The sequence below is a fragment of the Crocodylus siamensis genome, chromosome 8 (genome assembly GCF_052110815.1).
Source record: "Crocodylus siamensis isolate JL-2025a chromosome 8, ASM5211081v1, whole genome shotgun sequence".
Classification (NCBI taxonomy): Eukaryota; Metazoa; Chordata; order Crocodylia; family Crocodylidae; genus Crocodylus; species Crocodylus siamensis.
In genome coordinates this window covers 26,977,432-26,998,303 of record NC_143402.1, presented here as the reverse complement: position 1 = coordinate 26,998,303, position 20,872 = coordinate 26,977,432, and the positions used below count along the sequence as shown (strand labels likewise).

At 40.1% G+C, this 20,872-nt stretch overlaps 1 protein-coding gene across 1 annotated transcript in view; it reads right to left on the bottom strand.

The window, feature by feature from the left end:
* Positions 1–20,872, bottom strand: part of LOC149858241 (connector enhancer of kinase suppressor of ras 2-like) — a 762,411-nt gene that overhangs the window by 160,419 nt on the left and 581,120 nt on the right. The window contains exons 14-15 of the mRNA XM_090059075.1: positions 18,382–18,466; positions 10,287–10,542 (exon numbers count right to left, since the gene is read on the bottom strand). Coding sequence (XP_089915201.1) covers positions 10,287–10,542; positions 18,382–18,466 — 341 coding nt within the window. The remainder of the gene's footprint in view (positions 1–10,286; positions 10,543–18,381; positions 18,467–20,872) is intronic.

Sequence of the window (20,872 nt, the reverse complement as noted above, 5' to 3'; positions counted from 1 at the left end):
CATTCTTTAATTGATGCAAATCCAAAATGCCAGTCTCAACAATGTAATTGTGTTACCTTTTTAAAAGCTCTTTAAAAGAAATGCAAGATAAACCTTAAGATATTTTAAGGTAGCCAGAACAAGGTAAGCTGGACAGTTTTGAGACAGACTGAATCCAAACAGATGAGGTAGAATGTCACATATGCCTTTATACAAGGACTTGAGTTGAACCTAGAACTCCCCTTAGGTTAGAATGCTATAAAAATGACAGTTAGACGTGTGACTAGCTATGTGATATCAAAAGTGGGGACTTACTACATGGTAAACTCTGATTATGATTTGGCTGAAGTAACAGTAGAATTAGAAGAAGCAGAAGAGAATTCTGGACTAATACTACCATACCACAAGAGCATACTATAGAGCAGTGGTTCTCAACCTGCAGGCTGCATGCAGCCCAAACAGTGCACTGCCGCAGCCCATGTGACATCCCATTAAAAAAATAAAGAAAAAATAGCCATCTGCACTTTGTTAGAGTCAAGGATCCAGTTTTTATGTTCACTGTGGAAAAACGTGGATTTTCCCCCCTTTAAGAAAAAAAATATGGATTGTCTCTTTTAAGGGAGAAAATCAAAGATTTTTGCCTTTAAAAGAGAAAAATGCAAGAAATGGCAGGTTTCCCTTTGCAGGCTGGCAGAGCTGGTGGTAGAGGGTACGTGCACACACATGCACGTGGCATCCAGGCAGCATGGATCCCGTCTCCCCTGTGTCTTACACAGGCACCTCTCAGCATTAGCTAGCAAACCACATACTGGCTACAGTCTGTACTGTGGGTTGACAGGACACAAGCAGACAGGATAGTGTTAGCTTAGGGCTTTTTGAGCTAAGTAACAGGTAGCTGGTAACATCCCTTCAACAATCCTCCCTCTAAAAAGTTGCTGAAGAAGAGCTTGAACTAATGAGAGGAGCTTTTGTTTTGTTTGATAGACTGATAAATGCTAATAATTCCTTGTGTAACTCTCTGCTGTGTAACTCAATACTCTCTTATCAACTCCCTGCTGGCTCCCTCCTGGCCAGCAGCAGGGGGGAAGGGGGGAACCCCTCCTTAATCAGAGCATCCCGCTGTGGCCTGGCTACACCCCTCCTCAGCTCAGCACTGCAGAATGGGAGGGCTTCTCTAGCACCCCCCAGCTTCTAGATGGAGCCATTGCAGGCATGTGCCTATATTTCTTCAGTCCAGAGGGAATGTCTTTACAGTTACAAACCAGTTTAGCCTAGCCACATTAAACTAACCTGCAAAAATTGAATGAATTCAGGCTCAAGCTTTTTGAATGTCTGTTCCTAGTCCAGGTAAGTCTATCTGAGGGGACAAAGGGCAGATTGAGGCCCCCATGGTGATGGAGGGAGGGAATAGAGTAGGGCAGGGCAGGGCAGTGCTGTGTCTGGATCAGGGTAGTGTGTGGGACCCAGGGCCAGGGGCCAGAGAGGGAATGTGCAGATGTGGGGCCTGGCTGGGGAGTAGGATGCAGCTACATGTGGCTTATTGGCAGGCAGTGGCAGGCCTGGCTCCCCAATAGCAGTGGGGCTGTGTACACTCCTAGGGATGTAGGCATGGCAGGAGGGGCATTTTCCCTCTAGATTTGTCCTTAAGCTGGGGTGAATGTGGGCTGCTCATACAGGATTGGGGCTTCCTGCCCTGCTCTCCTCCCCTGAGGGGCCTCCATAGGAGAGTGGGGTGGGGAGGCTCAGTACTGCTGCCAGGAGCCCCATGCTGACCGTGCTACCCTGGCCATGCCATTTGCCAACCTGGCAACAGCAGGGAGCACGACTCCACACTATCTCTGCTACTGGGTGGGCACAGGGGTGCCTGGCCAGGGCAGCACAGCCAGTTTGAGGCTCCTGAAGGTGGCACCGAGCCTCCCCATGAACCAGCACTGGGTTCTGCCCACTGGGCTGTGGAGGCCCTGTGGGGAGGGCATCAGGGTGAGGATCCCTGAGCTGTCAGCCTGCATTCGCCCTCTCCCCAGGCTCTGTTCTGGATATGCCATCTGCAGAAGATCATAATCATATACTGTGATAATCAATTAATTCTTGGATTTCTATATCCACTGCAAAATTACCTTTAAAAACTTCTAGTCTATGTAACTTTGGAACTGTGATTTCCACATGAAATACACTATTGCGTCTTACCACTTGCTGTAAATTTGTTTACAGAGTTGATCTTTTTATTACACTGCTGCTTGGTTCTCATTATCTACTCAGTAGCTCTAATGAAAACAATTAATATCCAGAAGGCAGAAACAAATCGCAAATGGTATGTGGAGAATTTCTAGTGGATACTTCTTTGATGAACTGTCATTCATCTAAAATTACATGCGCTGAGTGGCATCTTTTCCTTAAACCATACAGAACTAGTATAACGTATTATCTTATATGTGACTACCTACAGTAAATCTGTATTGATATATTAAATCATAAAAATATGTAGAAAAATAAGGATCTAGTTTAAACCTAAGTGGAAAGAATTCAATGCTAAAGGAATATTTCTATTGATTTCCGGAGTTTAACTAATTAGGCAGACTGTAATATTTGTAACAAGTTCATGGCAACCAAAAAAAATTTGATTCTCATTTTGGTATGCATTAGGAATTTCAGACTCAAATCAAACCTACTTCAAAATCATAGGCCATAAAGCTATTAGTTATTATGTGTAAGCAGTACTGGGCCTATAACACACAGATAGGAATTTCTGATTACATTGAACAGATTAGGGTGCACTGGTGCAGATATACAGCTGCTAATGAATTAAAAAAAATAAAAGGTAATCTTGTGTTTAGGAAAATCTAACTATAGGGTTTGAGAGAGGTACAAGAGACTAAAGAATGCAGTCTATTTTAATGGTCCTTACAAACTCAGTCAGCTTCCTTTAAAAGTCCTCTGGGTTAATTTCCCTCATACTATGCAGGTGGTCTGAAAGTAATTCTTTCCTAAACTACCATTCAAAGGATTGGGCTTCTGAGCAAGAACTTACTGATGTATTAACCCATGATGCCAAGTACAACATCAATATACAACATTTCAGTGGATGGAAAAGAAGGAAAACAGGAACTATGCAGTCTAAACATGAGAACACTGAGAAAGGAAAAATAGATCAAAGCAATACCCCACATTAGGCAACAAAATGTCCACAGTACTAGGTATTAGGGCTGTGTGAAGCTTTGGTTGCTGATTTGACTCAAAGGAGATTTGGCCTGATTCAGCAGCCGAACATCTAAATCAAATGGGGAGACCAATAAAAAGGTCTGAATTGATTTAAAGCCTCTGAATCAATTCAGAAAAGGTTCAGAGCAGATTCGGACATTTGGGCAGTCCCTGGTCACCACCACAGGGAACTGGACCTGGGCTCCATGCCAGTAAGTAGGGGGTGAGGCGGTGGGGCTGGAGGAGCGGGGAGAAGACCATGGGGGGACCCCTACCAGGCTCCATCCCCTGCCTACTGCCCCAGCCCCCCTGAATACCCCCTGACCCTGCCTGCTCTCCCAGCCCCATCAATGGCTGCCCCACCTGGCCCCAGAGTCTCGGCACTTAAAAAAAAAGTCCCACACTCACTGGCTGCTGCAGAAACTATTGGGGCCTTTGGGGGCTCATGGCAGAGCTCCCCATGTAGTGTGGGGCAGTGGGGGGGCAGCAGGGATCGCCCCCCACTTGGCAGGAGCTGGTGAGTGCACAGCTTATTTTTATTTTTATTTTTAAATTGCTGGGACCCTGGGGCCAGGTGAGGCAGCCATTGACAGGGCTGGTAGAGTAGGCTGGGGGTGGGGCCTGTTCAATTCAGAGATTCGGCCGATTCAGCAGAGGCTGAATCTCCAGATCAGATCTGGCTGAATCAATTTGGGACAGTGTTTCGGATCACTGAATTGAATCACTGTCCCCCTAATTGGCCGAATCTAAATCCAAAGTGAATACTAGCCGCTTGGCACAGGCCTGCTGGTTCTGACTAGGGAAGATCTGATGCCACAACATTTGAATTAGCATTTCAAATGCCAAAAGTTTGGTTAAGTTTGTTTTTTGCTTATCTTTATAAATAATTATGGAAATGTAACTATATCTAGTTCAGATTCAGCAAATCCTTATTTCCTTTTCTTCCCTTCTAGATAAGGGGTTCTTTATCTAGTCCCTCTCTATTCACTACAAAGCGCTAGATTTCCCTAACTGTGCTGTCTTCCATGCTTGTAATCTATTACTATAGGTAAGTTTCCCTTTCAAAACCATGGCTCAGAACCATGCTGAAAATTCACTTGCACTATCTGTTACTACAGAGAGAGTAAGTTAAATTATTTATTTATTTATGTATGTATTTAATTTTACTTTGGATTTGTCTCTTCTATTATAGGTCACCTAACATAGAACAAATGTCTGTAACATTCTAAGGAAGGATTCAGTCCTCGATTTTATGGCAGACAGAAGTCTTGCACAGGCCTGGAAATAATGTTGAAGGTTCTGATATCAGGCATGCAGTGTTCTTTGGGTAGCTGTGATGTCTTTTATTAAACCAACTGAGTAGTTGGAAAAAGGTTATTTGCAAGCTTTTGGGTGCAATCACCCTTCTTCAGGCATAGGGAGTCTTTGCTGTTCTGAGACTCCAAGGAATGGTATCAGGCATAGTTTTTTTTTTTTAATTCACAGGACAGGAAAAGTAAAAACAGAGGTTTCAAAACAAATATTACAAGATTAAGAACCCTCATCTTCAAATTTCTGTACTAATGTTTAAAGGAGGGGGAGGATTGCCAGCTGTCACATCATCGTGTTTTTCCAGTGGAAGATATCAGATAAAGGATACTGGGAACAGGTTCATTGTAGATTTGTAGCTGGAGAGAGTTTGAGAGATGAAAATGATACACAAACCTAACCACAGTTGCTGGAGATGTTTAGAGGAGGCAGGAAGAGTAGCTTTTACCTCTCAGTATAGATAGGGTAGTTAATGGTTCCTTCTTCCTTGTTGGATCAACCCTTTAATTACCAGAAACTAAGAAGAAATGGGGATTGTGTCAGGGTGCTTTCTCTCTCACATTCTCTCCTCAGTAGCTGAGCTGTCCTTCCTTCTGGTTTCCAACAGATAGCTAATTTCAGACATGTGAGCAGGAGGTGGACCTTATTCTTAAATCTTCCAGAAAATGTATGGTGATTATAAGAAATAAACACTTCCTGGTCTACTTGTATCCTGACTCACACTTTTATTTTATTATGGGAGGGTCATCAATAAAGTAAATAAATCCACACTATATCTAGCGTGACTGCATGATCAAAAGATGTTTACCCAATTATGTGTTTTTAAAAAAAATAAAGATTGGGGTATTTATTCTAAATATAAGGCAGCTTTGTGAGTGCTTTCTTTATAAACTAATAGCTTTCCATTCTGTTACCTGGGCAGTGCCTGCTGGCTATTTATCTGGCACATAGATGGAATCCACAGATACTGTACAGAAATTACAGATGTATCAGACTTGTGGTTCACTTTTGATATGACATTAAGCTTTTAAAACTCATTTTTGTGCTATTTTACAAAAAAAGTCTAATACTAATCTTTCCAACAATAAACACAATTTTAGGGCAAAGTGTACTTTTCATATCCCTAAGGACCGTAGACTTTGAGAGTTTGAAAGATAAAGTACTGCCATCCACTCTGCTTCTTACTAAGAAGCAAGTGTTGTCATTCAGTCAATAAGCTGTTCAAATATATACCACAGTGGTTCCAACAGATGAAGATGTCATAGCAATTCTTTGAAGAATATAGCTGCCATACATAGATTGTAAAGTTAACCTGGAAAAGTTTTTTCAGAAAAATTATTGAAGCAAATGTTAAAAGAGTGTTATATAAGTTACAAAGGGTTTAAAATACAGGAATTGTCAGACAGTTATTTGTGCAGCCTTAATTCTGGCTTCTTGTATGACAGTATTATTAATATCGTCTTTACTTACACAATCATACACTATGTTTTTTAACTAGATGCCAGCCTTGTTCAGTGTACATAGTAGTCCCATATAATGTGGGAATGTAGGTTTCTTGAACAACAGCATATTTGATATTTTCTTACTTCCAAGAGCTTAACTTTCTAAACTAAAATACTTTCTTATAACAAGTATGTATGCAATTAACCTAGGGATGTGCACAAGCATTCATCGTATGCAATCTATGATCATGCAGCTTACTTTACGCTGCGTGATCTTGGATCAGGAGCAGCTCATGCACACATTTGCCGGTGCTAGGAGCTGCCCTGGGAATCCAATCTGAGTAAGTCTGCTTGGTGGAGAGTGGGATTGGGGGGCAGGGTTGGTGGAGGGTGGGCAGGATTGGGCCTGTGGGGAGGGGGTTGTCTGTCCAGGGATGGTGGAAGGAGGGTTGAAGGGTTAAAAATAGCCCAAATCAGGGTGATGGGGTGGGTAGGAAGAGCTGGGACTGCAGCTGGGGCAAGTGGTAGGATTTTCCCAGGCCTGGGGCTGCATTCGGAACATGTTCATGCTTTTGGTAGATTGGGCTAACTTGTTCCAGATTTAATTTAGTTCACCTCCTCAGGTGAACTAATTTAGATTGGGGCAGCCATTTTTTTGCCTGATCTAGCCTCCCCAGTCGTTGGTATAGATTAGCATTTAGATCAATCTAACCCTAGTTAGGTAGATCTATGTGTAACTTCTGCATGCACCCTATGTGTCCAAATAAATGTTAATCAACATTTTATTTAGATTTCATATCAAGGGTCTGCGGGGAAAAAAATCCCCCAAACAAAACACAACTTTGTTTTCTTTAAATATGCTGTTCTTTTCACATTGCACAGGTCTGATGGCCATCTGTAGTTTTATGTTAGTGTTAAAGGTTTCCTTATGAGAAATACCTGTAAAATACCTTATTTTATGAGAAAGACCTGTAAAATACCAAAAGCAGCATGTTTTTGGTGATAATATATGGATATCTGATTAATACACGAATGCCAATTAGGAAAATTCTGGTTACTATGTTACTGGAACTCTTTACTGGTGTTGATAACAATGACAAGTCATGTAATCACAGGAAGATTACCTTTTTTAAAGCAGATACATTACAACCCAGAAAATTAGATCATTTGATCATGCAGTTAAAAGCATTTGTCTGAAATAGAGATTTTCATTATCTTTCAGTTTACACTGGCTTAGAAACAATGGCCTAGTTTAAAATGCTCCATACTCCATTGCTAATTCTATGAGCTATCTAATCCCAGTAAAAGATACTGTAAAAGTAAAAGATTTATTAAAGTAAACTGTAGTTGCAGTTACAAAATTTATGGATGATAAGACCAAGTAAATATTCTATCATTGTAGCCAGCCATGCCACAAAATCTTGGACTAGCCCCTAAGGTGCTTGGAAACATCCAATAAACAGGATGCCAGGGAAGAGCAGAATGTCACAATACAAAATCTACTAGAAAAAAAATCCTATTATTTTCTTTGTGGCAAAGCATACAAAGTCAGGCTTTGATGTAATTTTCTAGCAGATAGAAGCAGCTGTCATTACAGCATTATAATTTATTTTTTTTAACTTCTAGAATATTTGCCCCTGAGCAGAAGTGTTGAAAAGTCTCTTCTCCTCTTGTGTCTCCCCTACCAAAAGAATTCTTTTCAAACTGGTTTGCACTCTAGCTACCAATATCTTTAACAGCTTAGAACATATAGTAACATTGCAATTTAACATTCCAGTAGAAAATCAAATCATTATTTTGAGTTGCAAATTCATGCCTGTAGATACTATTGTCTAAATAAAGTGTCTTTTGTTTACCAAGACTAATGAAGTGTAACAAAGCTAAATTCAATGCATAACAACTTAATTATGTCTCAGAGGTAAATGTTCTGCACCGTGTCAGTCAGAAAGTATATTTCTTTGCACTGACAAAAAACAGTCCACCAATGCCAAACACTCCCCACTGAAGCATTTCAGGGTAATATATGAGAATATATTGAGATTTTGATAGAGTAAGTAAATGTAATTAAGTTAAATCAAAATAAAAAAAAAGAAACTGAACCTGTGTTTTGGGAAAAATATGTTTACAAACAAGTTACACTGCCGCAGAAACCTCCCTTTTAAATTACTTTAAAACACTAGTCTAGATTTTACTTTATTGACTTTAGTGGTATTACGGTGATGTTAAATCAGGTACAAGTGTCAGCCACCTCTGTCTAATCTCTGTCTCACAGATAAGTTTTAAAAAGTTGTTTTTTTACCTTGAATACTAAGTAACTGCATCATGGGTCAACCAATCTAAAATGGCTACTTTCCACTGAGAGAAAGCCTGGTTGTTTATTTTCATATACCACCTCTTGCTTAAAGAATTAGCTGATTATTTCCCTCATGTTTTAGGAGGAATTACTGCTTTCATTAGATTAGGGGTCAGCAACCTTTTGCTGCCACTTTTGACCTGTCCCCTTGCTGTAGACCACAAATCTCTACTCCCTGGAGCACTCAAGCCGTCTGCAGCTACTCTTGCTACCCATTGCCATCCTCAGTAGCAACAGAGAGGGACACATTCTGCGTGAGTGTAAGCACAGGTGTGAGACAGCAGCAGAGAGGGCTATGAAAAGGAGGCAGTGAGGAGAGGAAGGGCAGCACACTGTAGCTGCATGCCTCTGAGACCCCTGTACCACTATGGGTCAGATCAGATCTTGGTAAGCCACATCCAACCTGTTTGCAGGCTAGTTCTAGGTTGTGGGTTGCCAATCCCTGCGTTAATCACAGGAATTCCTTGTGGAGCTTCTGTGCTGACAGTGAGAGAGAGGCTGAATATTCAGGTAGAATGCCCTGACAGGATTAAGATTTGAAAACACAAAATCTAGCAACTTTGATGGTAATACAGAATATGAGGATAAAGCAGTCCATTCCAGACTGGTAGATATATGACCAGAAATGAATTATACACGTGGAAACTTCTGTGGAACAGAATATGCATGTATCGTGCATAATGTATGAACAAAGAAGCCATCATTTGTGCACAGCTTGTTGATAGTTTGGGAGCATCTGAACAGGCAGAGCCAAATGTTGTGCTGGTTTATGACACACAACTGAATGAATCCATTGATATCACATGGACATAATGCAAGTTCAGAAACTGGATGCTGATGTGGACATTAGATGGTAGCAGGTAGACATCACTGACTTGTTTCTTCCAAGTTAGTGAAGTCTATGGATTTTATGTCCATTCATAGTTCCACTGCATTCTTTCCAAAGTTTGCAGGATCATCAAATTAGTTTACTGATAATACATATTAGGTTTATGACACTATAAAATAGCTGAGTTATTCTTATTATTCTTATTAAGGGGTCTATTATTGTTAGTTTTAACTGGACCTCCATATTAAAATATTTCTTATTTGCTAGATTTGAGTTTTTCTAAGGGTACATCAGTATCTCACGTCTGGCCAGGGATAAAAGTTTATAGCACTGAAAAGCAGTTTATGTTTGAAAACATTTCAAGTAGAACATTTCTTTAGGACCATGATTTTGAGGCTCACATAATGTTATCATTTGGTAGAACTACTAAACAGTAACATATTCCTGTAGCCTGCTGAGGAATGATAAATATTATATGAACAATGACTACTATCAGTGCCCATTTTATGGGCTCTAGCAAGAAAATGGTTGTTATGTGTTATATTCAGACATATGATCAAAATATTTAATTTGTATGCTTCCTCATCTACAGCTCTGCTGGCCAATCAGCTTGGCATGCATGCCACAAGGTAAGCACAGCACCCTCCCCAAGTGCCACTCCAATCCCCTCCCCCTGCCTGATCTATTGTTCTCCTTTCTGCCCCCTGCCTTATATTCCCTGCCTAATACGTTGCTCTGCTTTCTGCTGTCTGCCCTGTGCTCCCAGCCTGATCTGCTGTTCTTTTTTCTCTTGTCTGATGTATCTGCTGCTGTTCTCCACTCTTCCTTCCTGATCTGCTGTATGCTACACAGAATCTGCCTATGTCACTTATGGCACATGTGCGGCAGGTTGGCCACTCCGATCTAGTGGGTATAGTCATTTGTTACAAATTTCAATGAAATGGGGTGCTATAAACAGTTTTAATTATGTACTAAAGCATCTACCATAGTTATTGTTCTCTGTATTATGAATTTTTAACTTTTTAACATCCAGATAGTTTGTCAATGAACTTTATCAGTGATACTGAATTGAAAAATGATTCCTAGATTCTGCCGTACAATATTATACCATAAAATATAAGATTGTAGTTCTCACAGATATTAAGAGAAAAAGAACTTCACATTTTTATGAACTTACGTGATATAGTGGAACAGTGTTGCTCTCAGCCAGTGAGAAATTCAAGACATCTTGCTGCCCAGGTTCAAGCCTAACATTAACAGTAGATGTCAGCATAGATGGGCTAATTGGATAGTTTGGGCTGCCTGTGTTTTTGCCCTTTTTTCTTGACCTGCGGCCCGTGTCCCTTTTGTTGTCTTTCTGTGTCAAAGGCTCTTCCTGGATCACTAAAATCTTGTCATCACTTAAGTATCGCAGGAGTGAATTCTCAGAGTCAGTTGTTGGAGGAAGAAGAAAAGAAATATGAATAAGACTAAACAAAACATAAAACAAGGCTTTGCTTTTATACGTTTAAATGCCTGTGTACATTTATGTGCACAAATAAAATCTCCGTTCCTGAAACTGTTTGTTATGAGTACTAAGATATTACATTTCAAAAACGGACCACAACCTACAGTGGTTTGTTTAAGTAGGTACTGTCCAAAGTATATTTATTAAGATGTAAGAAATGAAATACTGATTTCTCAGTTTTCACAGCCCTTTCATCTAAAGTGTTTGCTGCTCAGAAAAGTAGTCCTTATTAATTTATCTTGAATACAGGGGACCACTTGAAGCTCATATATGGGATAACTACAGATACAAAATAAGCATATATATATTAACTTTGACGAAGATGGAGGCAGGATCGATTTATTCTGCTGTTTCATTTATTGCATGCTGCTGAAAAAAAGATTAGGTAAGATTGAGTTAGTCTAATAAAAGATATTGAATCAGTGTTAGATAAAAGTTCCAAAAAGCCCTTTTGAAGAGGCCAATCTATACAGACAATGGGGATCTGGGTCAAACTAATGCAGTGCCTCTTCTGGTAAAGTGCTGTTTTTTTTCTTTTCCACACCTGTCAGCAGCCATGGCTTTTAAGCTGAGCAGTAAGCAGAGAACAGTTTCTTTGGGACAAGCAGCTTAGGTGTGGGACTGCCTTTAGGAGGCTTTTTTCTGTGTTAGTGACTTAGGGTGGCTGATTGGTGTTAGAGTGTTTGCATAGTGTCTGAGGTGTGTGTTTGGGATTTTCTCCCCCACTTTTCCCTCTGTGGTGTGTGCTGGATTTTTTTCCCCTTTTCTCTCTCTCCCCTTTTCTTCTCCCCTTCTCCTGCCCCCTTGGAGTAACTGGGTGACAGGGCTTGCTTTGGGTGGGGCTGGGTTAGTTAATTGAGGAGTGGAGCTACGATAAGAAGCCTTAAAAAAAAGGCAACCCCTGTGAACTCTGACAGCAGTAAACCGAGGAAATTTGCCTGCAGAGGGGGCCAGAGAGCAGGAGACCCTGTGTGTGTGTGTGTGTGTGTGCGCGCGCGTGTGTGTGCGTGTGTGTGTGTGTGTGCGCACGCACGCAGGTACGCAAGGGCCCTGGGGGGGGTTGCTGTGTAGGTTCTTGTTACATGTCTTTTTCCCCTTCTCTCCCTCCTCTTTTTTGCTTCTTACAGTATTGAAGAACAGTGGACTGAGTTTAGCAACTGTTTTCAAACACTCTGTGATGGAATTGCTAGGAAAAGCAGAGGAGAGGACATCTGCCAGCATGAGACAGAGGAGTCAGCTGCTTACAGAGCAGAGAGTACACAGTCCAAAGAACAGGGGCTCTAGGACCTTTGCATGAAGAGAAGAGTGATGGTGCTTGGCAACTCCTTTTGGTGGGGGACAGAAACACCAATTTATCATCCAGATCTGGGGGCTTGGGAGGTGTGCTGCCTGCCTAAAGCCAAATTCAAGATTTCACAGAAAGACTGCCATAACTCACCCATACTTCAAAGCATTTCCTCTTCCTGGTTGTATATAGGCACCAATGATACTGCCGGGAACAACACTGAACAGATCAGAGGTGACTATGAAACTCTTGGGAGGAGGATTAAGGAGTTTGGAGCACAAGTGGCATGCTCATTCATTCTTCTCATGGCAGGCAAGGGTCTAGGCAAATATCATCATATTTGGGAAATGAACATGTGGCTGAGACAATAGGATTTACATTAAAACTTTGGCTTCTTTGACAATGGCTGGATGTTCTTGGGAGGACATTTGACAAGAATGGGGAACAGCATCTTTGGGTGTCATCTGGCTAATCTAATAAGGAGGGTGAGGGATAGTCATGAAAACCTTCTAGCAACAAAGTACACAGTCCAGAGGGGAAAGACTCAAAGAAGCAATTTAACTCTGGGGAAGGGTTAGAGAGCTATAGGAGTGCAAAAAGTGGTGGAAAAGGGAAGCAAGTGGGTCAAACTGCAAAATATATCTGATGCATGTATACAAATGCAAGAAGTATGGGAAATAAACAAGATAAGCTGGAAGCTGAAGCTTGAAAAAAACTATGATCTGACTGGCATCACAGAGATCTGGTAGAACAGGTCTTATGACTGGAATGTCAACACCGAAGGTTACACTTGTTTTGGAAAGACAGGGTTGGGAGAAAATGTGGTGGTGTTGCTTTGTATGTTAAAAACACAAACATTTGCTTCCTGGTTCAGGAGCAAGAAGACAGCAAATTAGAATGCATTTGGGTGAAGATGAAAGGTGAAAGTTGTGGCTCCGATATAATGTTGGGGATTTATTTCAGGGCACCAAATCAGGAAGAGGAGGTGGATGAGGTACTCTTCCAGCAGATGCAAATCTACCCAAAAGCTATGAGATGGTACTGATGGAAAATTATGATTTTCTCAACTTCTGCTGGAAGAACAATGCAGCCAAACATAAACATTTTGAGCTGGTTCCTTACTGGTGTGGAAAACAACTTTCTGTTCTAGAACATGTGGATGCAACTAGGGGATCATTTATGTTGGATTGTGTCCTGACCAACAGGAAAGAACTGGTAGAAGATGTGAAGGTGATGCGTTAACTTTGGAGGAAGAGATCACGATATGATAGAATTCCAGAGCTAAAGACAGGGATAGCATAAGATCAGCAAAATTAGGATGTTAGATTTCACAAAGGTGGATTTAATCTGACTCAAGGAGTTAATAGGCAGGTTGTCATGGGATTATAGACTGAAGGATAAATGCTCCTAGGAGGGTGGGGAGCTTCTACAGAGAACAGTATTGGAAGTCCAACAAGAAATTGTCATGATGGAATCACAAGAAGAATGGCAGGAGACCAACCTGGCTGCATAAGGAGCTTCTAAAATACCTCAAATGCAAAAGGAAAGCATACAGGAAATGGAAGAATGGGCAAGTCACCAAGGAAGCATATCAGAAAACAGCAAGAACCTGCAGGGATAATGTCAGGAAGGCAAAGATAAAAAACTAGCTGCACCTGGCAAAGGAGGTTAAGGACAACAAGAAGGGGTTCTATAAGTATGTTGGAGAGAAGAGAAGGACCAAGGAAGCTGTGGGGCTTCTGTTAACAAGTGGGGGGGGGGGCAGGATGGACTCCTAACTAAAGATACAAAAAAGGCAGATCTTCTCAATAGTTGCTTTGCCTCAGTCTTCACACACACACAAAATGAGGTAGCCAGTCACGTAATATGGATTATCTGGATAAGGAAGGGGGAAGGCTGAGGGATGAGATAACAAAAGAGACCGTCAAACAGCTTTTGATAGGTCTGAATGAATTCATGTCAGCCAGCCGAATGAACTCCATCTAGGATATTGAAGGAACTGGCAGAGGAGATCTTGGAGCCCTTGGGAATGATCTCCATGAAATCATGGGGCATGGCCTAGGCATCAGAGGACTGGAAAAGTCTAACATAATGCCTGTCTTTAAAAAAGGCAAACACAAGGACCCAGGGAACTACAGACCAGTTAGCCTCACCTCAATACCTGGAAATTTACTGGAACATATCCTAAGCAAGGACATTTGCAAGCATTTGGGGGAGAAAAGGCAGATCACAAGCAGCCAGCATGGATTTATGAAAAAACAAATCATGTCAGACAAACTTAATCTCCTACTGGTTGAGCCAGGTGTGTTCAGCTTCAGAAAGGTGCTGAAGCCGGGACATGATAGCAATCTTCAAATAGTTGAAGGGCTGCCATAAAGAAGAGGGAAAGCATTTTTCTGTTTGCTGCACAGAGGAGGATGTAGACTAAGATCTGAAGTTGCAGTAAAGTTTAGATTGGATATCAGGAAAAACTTCTTCACTGTTAGAATAGTGAGGCAGTGGAATAGACTGCCTAGGAAAGTTGAGGACACTCCATCACTGAAGTGTTCAAAAAGTTGGACAGGCACAGGTCAAGGATGGTCTAGACATAGACTGTGTTCCATAAGGGGTATGTCTCTATGCTTCTAGGCTCTGCTGGTTGCCTCTGCCGCCTTTCTGCTACAAGCATCAGGATGTTTTTAAGCCTCTCTCAGAGGCGTTGGGTGTTGGGCAGAGCCTGGGGATTTTAACTGGGGTGTATCAGTGCTCCTGCTGGGATCAGAACTGGAGTCTCTTGGTTAGAGGGTCTCACCCCTCTGCTCAAGGTCTGACTGATCACCATATTTGGAGAAAGGAATTCATTTTACCCTATGGTCAGATTCGTACAAATTGTGAGGGGTTTTGCCTTCCTCCACAGGGGGGTGTGGCCCTCTACCTGGGATCTCTTGAGCATATATTGATATTTCATAGAAGCAGAAGCAGATTGTGTCTATGAAATATTTTTGTGGTCCCCCATGGTTTCCCTGCTTTGCCTATGGAAGTTTAGGGTGTTAGGTCTGTGTTGTTCCAGGGTTGATAGTAGTTTTATGTAGAGGGATGATCCTCCCTCATGCAGGAGGTTGGACTAGATCAGTGGTTCTCAACCATTTTGGACTCAAGGCCTCCCTCAATTTTGACCTGAAGCCTCCTGGCCTCACTGGTGCCCCTCACTTCTGATCCACAGCCCCCTGATGCTGCTGGTGCCCCACATTCCTGCCTACAACCCCTACTCCTTCAGCCCTGCTGGTGCTCCTCACTCCCTACCTCCAGCCCTATGGCCCTGCCTAACCCAGCCAGTGCCTCACTCCTGACCCAGCCAGTGCCACAGGTCACCTCTCAGACCACCTGTGCTGCCCCTCATCCCACCTCCCCTCTGGTGGCAGGAGGAGGTGAGGGAAGCACCATTATTCCTGCTGCTGGTGGCGCAGCTGGCATGGGGGTCCCAGTGGCAGCAATGGCAATGAGTCTTGTCACCCCGCTCCACACTCCCATGCTGGGTCCCACTACCTGGTCCAGCCAAGCTGCAGCTTTGTGCCCACTGTGGATGCAGAAGTTGGAGAGGGGAGTATGTGTCTCCCCACCTCCTGATGCATTGCCTATGCCCACCCAACTTACCTGCAGGGAGCTGCAGAAGCTGCTTTCCACCACTGCCAGGTTGTCACATGCATGTGTGCATACACACATGCAAGTGGTCACCCATGCTGTATCAGCCTCCTTCCACTGCCCACCAGCTCCAAGCAGCCCCTTGCAGGTAGGAATGTTTCCAGCCTATAAAAGGAAAACCACGGTTTCCTGTGTTTTTCTCCTTTAAAGGAGAAAACCCACATTTTTTCATGAACCTGACAGCAGTGTTGGTGGGCTTAGTCCAGGCATGGGCTGCCCTTGTTCACGACTGCACTAGATCTGCAGCCCTTGTAGAGCCCCTGAAACCTGCTTGCAGGTCCCCAGGGGGCCACAGGCCCCTCTAGTTGAGAACCGTTGGATTAGATGACCTCCGGAGGTCCCTTTGAACTGTGCTTCTCTATTATTCTATGAGTCTTTAACTTTTTTTTATTGCTTATATTACTCTGGAACATTCATGAGTTTGTTTATTTATTTTTTATGTTTTGCCTATGGAAATATATTTTGAGTTAAAGAATACTATTTCCCTAAAGAAAAAAAAAGATTTTCAAAGAAAAGCAAATTTTCCATCCTTTAGAATTGAGGGATTTTGATGACTCTTTTGAAGGTTTGTATGTCAGACAGATCAAAAATACAACCCAAGAAAGATTCTAACATAGTGATCATGAAGACCTCAACCTGCAAACTGATGGGGAAAATTTTTAAAGAGTTTAACTTAAATTTTCCAAAGGATCATTTTGCTGTTGAAAAATGTTTATTTATTAAAAGCTAAATATTTTTTAAAAATATGTTGATTTCAGCATGTTTGGCATAAACTAAAAATTGTTTTTGATAAGTTTGAAACATTTAGTTTTTGTCTTTTCAAAATGATTTACCATTTGATATTATTTTTTGTTTCCTTTTATAATTTCTTCTATTATGTAACAATATGAAAAAGGCTAATTCACAACTATATTTTAATTTAATTAAAATAACCAAATACTAAATATTTTCTTGAAAATTGTTCCATGAGAATATATTTGCTTTGTTTCAGAACTCAAAAATTTCAAAGCAAATGTTCTCATCAAGGTATACTGTTTTGTAAAGGCATGGGTCATTGCATTTTGACCCACAGTGATGACTAATTATTATGGTGGTTAGAGCACCCTGAACAGATGTTGGAGGCATTCAGATTCAAACCCATTGGAGGGGTGGGGGGAGGGGTTGAGGGGGCACTAGAAACTGGGGCTCTCGATTCCTGGACAAGGTCCCTAACTTCCTGAGTTGCTGGTGCTAAAACATGGGAGCTTAACCAAGAACTAAGATCCTAGCTGCTGCTCCATGGGTGGATCTACAATTTTGAAAAAGCACTAAAAAGTTTACAAGGCTATTAAATACAAGTATAGAGACAAGGATTAGCTAGTGGACAGCAAAATTGCCAAAATAAGTTTGAGTGATTAGTGGAGCATCAAGACTATTAAAAAGGGAAGACTATTAACAAGACTATTGTTAACACTGGTGAGTGAAGAACAATAAGCTATTAAGTCAACAAGTGACTCCCTCACCTGCCTGAATAGAACTGCCACTGTTCTTGCTGGGCAGGTGGTTTTGGAGCAGAAGAATCAGTTTCCCTGCATAAGATATCCCAATTTGTGTGTGTGAATGGTATGTGAAAAAATAATGTATTTCATGTTGTACTGAGAAGGAATTGCTTTAGCTAATCTGAGGACAAGGATAATGATTGGCTATTGCATACTGGGAGAAAATATTTTCAAAGTTGAATGCTTAAATTTAGGCAATAAAATCTATATAAAGAAACCTAAATAACAAGTCTGATTTTCATAAGATGTGAAACACCTGCAGCATCCAGTTTCACATATCCATGCATAGGCACCTCTTTATGAGATACAGCTAAATTGTACGTTCTTCAGAGAAGAGACCCTTTCTTTTGTTTGCCAGTTAGATGCCATGGCAATGTATAAACAACAACTATTTCCCACATTATTAAACTGCGAGACTTTGCAAACACCAGAAAGGGAAGCAAAAATAGATCATCCTGGAAAAGGAAGAATTGACAAAATGAGCTAAAAACAGATTTTAAATAGCATCTTTTTATTCTAGACAGCCTATCTACTTAATTCAAGTTGTCTTTTGTATCAATATGAGTGTCTAAACTACAGCTAGTCAGAAAATGTTTACTGAACTGTTTTTTACAATTTAAATATTTTAATGCATTAATTTTTCCAAGATTTTATTTGGAAAAGACAAAATAAATCAATTGGATAAGGTATCAATTTCCTGTTTTGACATTTTTGGAGCAGACCATTCCAATTTTTTATTAAAATTAAGTGCAATTTATTTTATTTTAACTTTGAAAATGGTTTTAATATAAAAGGTTGACAACAATAAATGACACATTAATGGTAGTTTTGATATAATGGAATTATAAAGAGGAGACTTCTAAAGATTTTCCAATAGTTGCAGCAGAGGCCTCAGCCAAGCAGGCTTCAATATATATCTTTGAAAGATCACTATTTCATTTTTCATGCAATATCAACAGCCTTGAGAGGCGAGGTACAGTTAGTACATTTCCTCCACTCCCTACCAAAGGTGAATACCTATGATTATGACAGAAGCAATTTGTTTTACCTTTTTGCACTATTCCTATCACAACACTTCTTTCCAGAGTTTTATCATACCTTTTTTGGAAATCCAAATTTTCAGTGAAACGTGAAGTTTGAACACTCAGGGAATGCAAGACAAGATGACCTCCTGAATAGGTTTCTGTGATGCTCTTTTTCATGTTCTTAAGTAACAGAGAGATAAAAACTTGAGGAACAGGACATAAGAAAGCACTCACCTCGGCTTCCTCTCTTGTACACATTTTGTTCTTTTGACTCCCCTATCCAGCTGTACTCTGTAGGCATAGAAACAGGCCTCAAGTCACCTGGAAACAATCCAAGAAGTAGCAATATAATTTTTGCAAGTCACAAGTAAAGGATTGTTGCATGGTGGAATAATTAATGCCAAAAAATTAGTTAGAAAAATAATTTTCCAGCATAATTTGTTTTATTAGCATCCATTTATTATTCATGTTAAAGTCCCCAGAAGCTATTAAATATCATGGTTCATATTCTGGTTTTCATTATCCCAGTTTACATGTTAACTTTATGGATTCGAGTGGAATTGCTCCTCATTGTTATTATTATTAGATCTTTACCCATAGCGGTTTTCAATGCAAGATTTTCTAACTCAGCATGTGTTTGCTTTTGGATAAAGAAACTAAAGTTTACTAAACTGGTGAACATGCCTTCGTAAAATTAGAAAGCTCACTGGTACGTACACAACATTGCAGATCCCTCAGTCTAAAAACACTAACATACATCTGATCTGGAAAATATATTTTGGGTGACAAGGACATCTTTTACCCACAAATAAAACTGATTAACTGTAAATACCTTAAGGAAAATAAAGAACATTTAATAATTTTTAAAAATCCCCAAATATTAAGAAATTATGATTTTCATTAATATTGTCTTTCATGTAATTTCTCCACTACAGTAAAAAAAAAAAGGTATGCATTTACTTCACCTTTTGTTACACAATTAGTAGAACGGCTACAGTAGCAGGGCTATTAAACTGGAAATATTGTAAAACTAACTATATGAGATTATTTTTCTGATCTTGTCAGTGTGCATCATAATCACTGAACATATGAAACAATCCTCTAAATCATACGTCAACTCCTTGTTTTCAATGCACAGAAAAAAAGTTTTCCAAAAGCTAAGATGAGCCTAGTTTTGTAGTATAGTTGTTTAGGAATCCAGTTATTTTCTGAAACACTAGATATTGTCCAATAATCCCATTCCTAAAATAGTTACAGAACTAACAAAGGTAGATATACCCAACAGTATATTTTCCATTAGGTACTTTCTTCAGCGTTATTACTGAAAACAAAGCATTTTTTTGTGAAACTACTGTGATGATTAAGTTTTTTTATTCCGTAATTTATTCAGAATAATTTAACTGACTGCACTACTACAAAATTGTTATTAATTTATATGATTTCCATGATATGAATTATTATTACAATTCAGGAGCAGATGAAATAAGTAAGTTTTAGGAACTGCATAATCATACTTCACCAACAGAACGGTTTATTTTCCTTTTGTTTCTCCCTTTCCATGCTGATACTCCTTTGTAATTTCTCATTGTGTTATCTTCGCAAATGAGACTGTAGATATCTGAGGGCAGGGCCTTTTCTATTTTAATGGCTGGATACCACCAGTGACAAAATATATTAAAATGATCTTTCTATTCATGGGCAAACTTACTGCTTCTCAGCTTTCACTAAGTGCTCTCGACTTAGAATGAGAAATAAGAAGGGACAATGACTTTCCAATGTATTACTAAGCAAGCCCATACTAATATGTGGAGTACATTAGTGCTAGCCAGTGCTGAGCAACCAACATACAAAACAGGAACTTGGGATGGGAAACAAACAAAGCAGAAACACAACAATTGCTGATTTTGCATGCTCTTTTCTCTTAATACAAAGTTCTTCTTTAAATGCACACAAAATCTGTCAATATGTTTTATTTTGACTTCATTTCATAAGTATATTATGAAATATATTAAGTATATTATGAAATCATGTGGAAATGTTCTGTGAGAACTGGAGTCAATACTGCACTGATGGCAACATTATACATGACCTTAAAAAGACTCTGCTTGTGTGTGTCACATTTATATGCAAATAAATTGTCGGATATTTAAGAAAAGTATTAGGGCATTGCTCTACAGTTAAGCATTGAAATAATTTTTATTCCCTTTTTAGGCAAGTCAGAAAGCTTCTGCACAAAGGAACTGATTATGACTTAGTTTTTTTAAACCAGTTTTGGAAAAAGAAAATTATTGTTGATTTTTTTTTTCTTTTCTATCCTCCAAACAGTATTCATCACCCTCTTCAGGGCATGTAGTCTTATATATTTTTGAATTATAATAAATAGGCCAGGAAGTGGTAGTTAGATAGGAATACATTCATGTCTGAGTCCAGATGAAGGCAAGGATTCAGACTATAGAATGTAAAAATGAAGGGTTAATGTGGCAGAAATTTCACTGTATCAGCTTGTAAATGGAAGAGTTCTTTCACCTTGAGCTGGAATTTTAATGAGGTTTTCTCAGGGAAAATGCATTTATTATTAAATCAAACCTTTTTCCTTTTGGATATGGAGACAAAAAGAAACTCCCCAAAACTAAATACCTTGCACGGTTCAGCTTGGAATTTCTTTTTGGTTTACACATTGAGAAGAAGTTGTTTTCTGACCTTTGGTTGGATGAGAACAACGGCAGG